This window comes from Pygoscelis adeliae, unplaced genomic scaffold (assembly GCF_000699105.1).
Source record: "Pygoscelis adeliae isolate BGI_AS28 unplaced genomic scaffold, ASM69910v1 Scaffold381, whole genome shotgun sequence".
NCBI classification, from domain to species: domain Eukaryota; kingdom Metazoa; phylum Chordata; class Aves; order Sphenisciformes; family Spheniscidae; genus Pygoscelis; species Pygoscelis adeliae.
The window spans coordinates 622,540-630,026 of record NW_008824110.1 but is presented as its reverse complement, the minus strand read 5'-3'; the positions used below and the strand labels follow the sequence as shown (position 1 = coordinate 630,026).

Here is a 7,487-nt window from a genome sequence, read left to right as displayed (position 1 = left end):
CCCCATGATCTCATGTCATGTTTTACCGCCCTTCTCATTCAAAGAGTCAGACAGACTATCAAAGCCACTGGGGTAGAAGTGGCTTTCGTGTAACCAAGAGCCTTTTCTGACTTAGGAATGAGTGCTCTGCCTATGCAGTACTTTCAGACCCACTGGTCTGAGTGTTACAGTAAGATAATTTTCATTTGTAATGAAAGACATATGTACCTGAGCTCAGTACAGAAAACTTATTATGCGGAATGTAATCAAGGTAAGAAAAAACCCAAACCCATACATACATACATACATATATATTTATATGTTAAATTCCTTTTGGATGCAAATCTTTAAAAATATGCTTAAAAAGTAATGAAGGGAAGAAAACAGAGGTTATATTCATTATGTTTCTCTGTGCATACATAATGTTTGTGCCCATTTCCATGTAAATGTGTATTTACACAGTTAGTTATTGAGTATGATGTATGCAGAATATCATCTTGACTGACCTACTTTCCAGTTAAAAACAAAACAAAACAAATAAAAACAACACAGAAAAATCCAGTCTAGCCAAAAGGCCAGAATCCAGAAAGGGTTTCTGCTTCTGGATAAAACAGAGACAAAGCAAGGAAACAATTAAACATATTTCTGAAATAAACCCCAAACATTTCCATGGTAAATTACTTAATCAAGTTAGAGGTTGAAATAGGAGACTGAAATGGTTTATACAAGGAAATAAATCTTTTTATCTGCTTATTAAAAGTAAATTAAAATAATATGGCAGTATATCCCTGTGCTGTCTGTGAGGCAAACAGAATAAACTCAGAATCTACTAATAAATAAATCATAAATGCCATACAACAATTCTCCAACAATGATAAGTGATGACAAATGCATATTTTTATTCCTGTCAAAGGGATCTAAACTCTGTGCAACTGAGGGCACTCTTGGCAGCCTGCTAGCAGCCCCTAGGTAGGACCGAATTCTCATAAGAGGAAGGAGATTTTGGCTGCTTTCATTCATTTGGAGGTATGGCCAGCTGAGATTCTAGGTTCCTGTATGTGATGATGCATCTTGATACAGGTAATAGCACTTCATACAGAAGTGCACAGCATCCTTGTGATCTGCATTTCTGCATCATGGGCTTATGACATCTCTGATTTACACAGTTTCCTAGGGATATTTCTGCTTAGATAAAGATTTTGCTTCTCTTTTCTAATTGTTCAGAATGAAGATAATACCTTCTAAGCTGTTTAAACAGCCAACACTTTGACAATTCAAATAGAGATATACTGTGTTTAGGAAGCTTGTTTTAAGAGGTACTATAATTCAGCAGAGAACAAAAATAATTAAGTTAATTAAAAAACAAGAAAAGAAAGAATGGAAATTAAGGTTTATTATACTAAATTTGAAAGATTTTTCTCCATTGTGTTAAATGGTACATGCAAACAAACAGCCATTTTCACAACAGCAAGTTCTATAGCAGGAAATATTCTGTTCATAAACCAAAAATTCCTTCACTACCTAACCTGAATAGTCAATCACGCTTCTACTACTCTATCTTACATAAAGGGTGTTAGTAAATCATTAAAACAGGAATGTGTTTGCATACCATTTTCTTTGTGGACAAAGGCTCCCTGAGGAGATTCTGGGATACCTTTCCAAATCGTGATTGGTTTGGGGTAACCAGGGTCCATGGATCTCATTTCTTCACTGTACCTCCAGTACCTGAATTTTTTTTAAAGGACAAAAAAAAAAAAAAAGGCATTTATAAGATAGCAGATAAGTAACTACATATTTTTCTTCTTCTAACATTTGCTACATTCATTAGCCACAAATGGGAATACTTGACTGCTTTTCTTTGAACATACTACGAGATTAAAAAGAAATCTATTTGCTGAACTGGACAACTGTTTCATGTAAGCAGAAAGAAGACAAAAGATTTTTGCACTTTGACAACTAAATCAGCATGCATCTCACTTATAATTGCAGCAGTTCTGATGTCTAGGACTTCTGCACAGTGACAGAGAGAGATGCAACATATGCAAAATGATACATTAATGTTTTATATAACATTTTAATTATGAAAATGGCAGTAGATTCAGATTAAAATACTCCCAGCAATCTTAGTTTAACTCCTTATATGTATGCATTACAGTAGCTTTTCATTTTTTATCATTAAATAGAGACAGTGTAATATAAAATTCAACTTGTTTCTGTGCCTTTTTGCCAGCCAGCCCTTCTCCAATTTAAAAAGCTTCAGTTTGCAAATTCTAGGCAACCTGAACATGTAAGAAGTATTTACACTTGTAATTTTATTTACACTTACAGATAATGTTGATAATTTCTTTGTTCTTCTGCAGCTGGCTAAATTGCTATGCATAACAATATAAGCTTGTTCTAAGAATTAACGTACTGTATCTCTAGTATCTCTGTGTATCCTGATATAATATTTGCGTGGGTCATTTTATATTTTGATTGGCTCCACTAATTTAGAGCATACCAATTTAGAGCATAGTTTTCTTGGAGATTTTTTTTTCCAAAATCAGTTTTATTCATGTGAAAAGTTACATTAAAAGGCAGCCACTCACCATTTGATGTTACCAAATGTAACATCATTAAGAGCCTGAGAATGTATCACTTTCATTGATAATCTGGTCACTGCTAAAAACTTGACCCTTTTTCTAATTTGAATTCATTTGACTTCAGCTTTTAAAAATCCTTGTTATGATCGTTCCTGATATATTAAAGAGTCCTTAAGTGGATGATATTTTGTCCCTGTGAAGGTACTTAGACACTCTAATTAATTCACATCTTAATCTTTTTTAAAAACAAAATGGTCTAAACTTCTCTGTATTTCTCCCTGTGGGACATTTCTCTGGCTTTAAACTTTCAATGAAATTAAAAGGTGGCAGATTTCAAGTGGGTTAAGAGTTGGCAAGTTATATTAAAAAACATTTGTATTTATTTTTTCTTTCTTATGCATAAATTATTTTTATAGCCTGATTTCTTAATCTAGTCACATATGCATCAGTAACCAGCCAACAAAGCAATGCTCTTTATTTTGAAATGTAACATCTTTCAGAGTTTACATGGAGAAACAATATGTAGAAGTAGTAAACAAAGATCTGACATCAATACTATTGCAACCAGTTCTTGCTCATCTTTTGACTCTGCATTTCTTCACCCTTAGTTTGCATTTTCTCTTTTCACAGTTGCCTGTTGTCTTTTTCTGTTTCTTTATTCTCACTCTTTGCTGAGCTTAACATTCTATTTTCTAATCTCCATTTTTATCCGCATTTCTTCTTTATCAACAGTCTTACCTTTTCCTCTATCCCTATTTCCCAGAACCCTATTTCCTTCCTGCATACTTCCACTCATTTTCCTTTTTTCTTTTCCAACCTTTTCACCTTTTTGAGCTCCTTTTACTAACCTCTGTGTTTTTCCACTAGGCTGCATGATGGAAATAGACAGTCCTAAAGGACTTTCAAAAATATACATTGTCATTAAAAAACAAGTCTTTGCGGACACACCCAGTGCACACTCAAAAGTCCCAAAACTGTTGTTTTTTCAACATTGATGAGAAATCCTATGAGGGAAGGACTGATCATGATACTATCTCAGCAATCTGTGCTGGAATAATGACCATGTCTACAGGATAAGGAAAAGCCTAGTCTTGATTCTCCTTGGCATGCCAAATGTTCACAAGCAGACTCCCCAGTGATGATTTGAATTATTTAAGCTTTACATATGATATAAATTATGTTACTGTATTTCAAAGACTGATAAAGTAACAAAGGGAAAATAAATGAAAGTGCACTTCATGGCTTTAGAAAAAGGGAATTTGGAAAATATTTGCTAAAACGTGTTCTTTTCTGTATCTAATCCTATGTACTTAATGATATTCTGAACTATTGGATGACTAAGCTTTATGAAGAAAAAAATATTCATTTATACTCTTTTAAAGTACAAGAAACAGTCACACCAGACAGGGGCATAAACAAGAAGTGCAGCGAACCTGTTATCATCCTGTCCTACACTACTCAATTCTTGTAGGAGAGGAATGAGACAGGGCAAAATGTTTTCTGTAGTCATCTTTTGTCCTCTCTTTAGCTTTCATACAATTATTTGGAAGAACTATCTTTAGTGTTTAAATGGATCATTTCAAATATAAATAATAATGATCCATACATGAGCTGCTTTAGACATATGAGTATTACAATACCATTTACTATTTGGTCTTTTAAATCTTCTTACTGGTTTGTTGTTTTGTTTTGTTTTTCATTTTGTAGCCAATATTTGATACTTTGTATGCTATTGCTCTAACTTTTTCATGTGTATCACTGTCCTGGGACATTTAACTCTGTCTAGGTTCTGCCCTGGAGCTCCTTAACTACAGATTACTGTCAAAACAAAATAAGTATACAGGTCCTTGAGTTACATAAGGAAGAACAGACTTTGTTATTTTGATGCTGGCATAACTTTTTGGTTCCCTTTCATTCCTACCTCCTGCCACCGAGAAGCTACATTTATGTTATACCTTCTTCAGGAAAAGATCCACCCCTATAGTAGACATACATACTACTAAAACCAACAGGAGAATTCAACTCTAACTTTACATTATGAAAAAATTGTGATATAAAAAATACACATTTTGAAGCTTGGTAGTACATGGGTTTATTCCCACTGGTGGTCAATATCCTGTAATAGCTCAATTATCTCTGCAAGGCTCATGTTGTTCGATCTTCTTCTAACATACTGTATTACATTTATATCCTGCTGAGTTTCATTGTGCTTGTTAGCTCTAAGTAGCAACTTCTCCATCAACAGATGTTTTCTCTGATAGGTCTTTTTGTCTTCTGTTATTACCACCAGTGTTTTAGGAAAGTCTTGACAATAAGTAACTGCCTGTGCCTGGAAATATAAAAGGACACTGCTGAATAAAGCCTAAAGGAAGTACAGGTCACGTAAGACACCTTCTGTACATACTTTCCCAGGAGTGTGGAGGTGGAAAATTATTACCTGAAAATGAACTTACATTAAGTTAGATAAAAAAAATCTACTCAGCTATGGGAAGCAAATTATTTAGGTGGCTTGCTTCTTCACTGTGGAAATTGATTGCTTGAAATGATACCTAGTTTTCAAACACCACAAAAATTTTACTTAGTTATCTACTTTCCTCATCATGAGTGTTGGAGAATTTTTTTTTAAAAAAGCTTTAACAATAAAATTGGTTGTGGCAATCTGTAGTGCAATATTACAGTACTGCTAAAAATGGTCAACTGTAGTGTGTTAGACTTATTCTATGATGTGCATTAATTTCTTATGTGATCCATGAATACTATTAGTGTCTCAGAATCCTAAGTACCACACAGTAACAAAAGCAGTCATCATACTTTTAATAATACTAATATAAACATTACAATTATCAATAAAGAATAATTTGTCTCTGAGCACTCAGAATTTGCACAGTGATACATAAATCAACAAACATAGTAACATCCTGAAAACCTGTAACATCCATATTCAGATAACTTGCAGAATTTCAAAAATTAATGAGTTCTCTTGACACCTCTATAAAGCAGACAAATATTTTTTCCCTTATTTTTACAGACAGGGAAATGAAGACACAGAGACACTAAGTGACTAGTGCAAGTCTCTTTCAGGACTGGAAAATAACTCAGATTTTACATTTTTTTTCTGTTCTTTATTAATCATAAAAATAAGTGTCCCTTCTGAAGGGAACTGTAAGATTTATTTAAAAATAATTCCTAGGGAACTGCTCAAATTGTTCTCTAGCTTCCTGGTTTAGATGTCATTTCCCTTTCTTACCTCATTTTTAAATAGTAGAAGAGAAGTCATTTTCACTGACCTTAAAAAGCTTTGGATCATGCCTTGCCTGTTTATGTGCTAGGGTTTAGAAATGTGGATAAAAAGGAGCAGGTAAGAGTGTACATAACCACATTACTTTGAATATTTAAGCTTAAATTTGCCATAACTGTGACTTTCCTGTTGACTTCTAAAACATAACTTTTCCACTGGATATACATATACTCATTTCAATATAGTCACACAAATATAATTTAGGTTATAAGACGTGAAAACAGTATGGCCCTCTATGCAGGAGGGGTTAATTTCATCCACAGAAAATTAACTGTTTAAGTGGCTTGACAACTTCTTTTGAGAAATAGAGGAAAAGATTAACATGCTTAGCTGATATCCACCAAATAGCTTCCTTGCAGAGTTCCTGTACCAACCTATCTCCTTTGAAGAAGTAGGTTTTCCCAACATCTTCCCACCAAATTGCTGAATCAATGCCATGGGAAGGAATTCCGCTTCCAAGTGTTATCAAATCATGAGGATAACCTGGCTGGAGAGTGGTGTCCTTGAAAACCCAGAACTTGTTACCTGTACAAAAGCATATATATAAACATACATATATGTGTGTTAATCTTCAGTACTCTCAGTATTAATACACTCCTAAGAAATAAGAAAGACTCCCAAAGGGCTATAGTGGTTCTGCCAAACACAATGAAATTAAAATTTTCTACCACTGCAGATAATGCAAAATTAAATATGCCTTACAGATACCTTGTATTTATAAAGCACCTTTCATTCAATAAGCCCATGGAATATTTTGATACCAACTATATAGAGATCAACCCAAAAAGAAAATGAAGTCATCTCAAGATGCTCTGTGGTTGATAATGTAATATGCTCACAGCAATACTACACAACAGATTTACGTGTCATGAGGAAAGAAGAGTGAATTTTAAGACAAAATGAAGGAAGAAAACAAATAAATAAAATTCCTATCCTCATTGACACCATTTACTTTTATTACTTTGTATGCTGCTTCTCTTCAAGAAGTTAAATTAATTATGAAGTTAAATTACTTGTGAAGGATGTACAGACTATTTCTGAAATGACCATAGAATTATATATTTTTTTAATCATATTTTGTTTAGTGTGGCCTAAAGACAGCAAACTGAGGTTCTGATGTTCCACAGGTGAAAACCTTATGTTTCTGAAATTATTGGGGTGTTGCCTTTAGTACCAATGGCAGTAAGATTTAACCTTTGGTTGCGGGTGACAAATCATTCAAGACCACCCAGTTTACTTATTACACGTTGATAATACAAGGTAGTTATACGACTCTAGCTGGTGTTAGCACAGTGTCTACACAAACCTCAGGTTACCTAAACCATCTTAAATACGAATAATAGCTAGTGCCTCCTGCACAGCAATGTTTAGTGGTTGAGCCCCTACTGTTGCAGTCACTAGCTAAATATATTGTTTATACAGGGGTATGCATGTCTACAGAAACAGCAATTGCACCAGTATTTTATAGTACAGTCCCCCCATACCTGTTTTTGGAGAGGATGCTTCCTGTGCTCTTTCTTGTTACTGGATAGCTAACCCCATGTATTGGGTTTGCGTGGCAAGGTTTTGGTAGCAGGGAGGCTACAGGGTGGCTTCTGTGAGAAGCTGCTAGAAGCTTCCCCCATGTC

The 7,487-nt window shown here is 34.3% G+C and overlaps 1 protein-coding gene across 1 annotated transcript in view; it reads right to left on the bottom strand.

Annotated features, from left to right (window-relative positions):
* Positions 1 to 7,487, bottom strand: part of MMP16 (matrix metallopeptidase 16 (membrane-inserted)) — a 190,252-nt gene that overhangs the window by 7,117 nt on the left and 175,648 nt on the right. Inside the window, exons 8-9 of the mRNA XM_009334216.1 lie at positions 6,234 to 6,384; positions 1,589 to 1,704 (exon numbers count right to left, since the gene is read on the bottom strand). Coding sequence (XP_009332491.1) covers positions 1,589 to 1,704; positions 6,234 to 6,384 — 267 coding nt within the window. The remainder of the gene's footprint in view (positions 1 to 1,588; positions 1,705 to 6,233; positions 6,385 to 7,487) is intronic.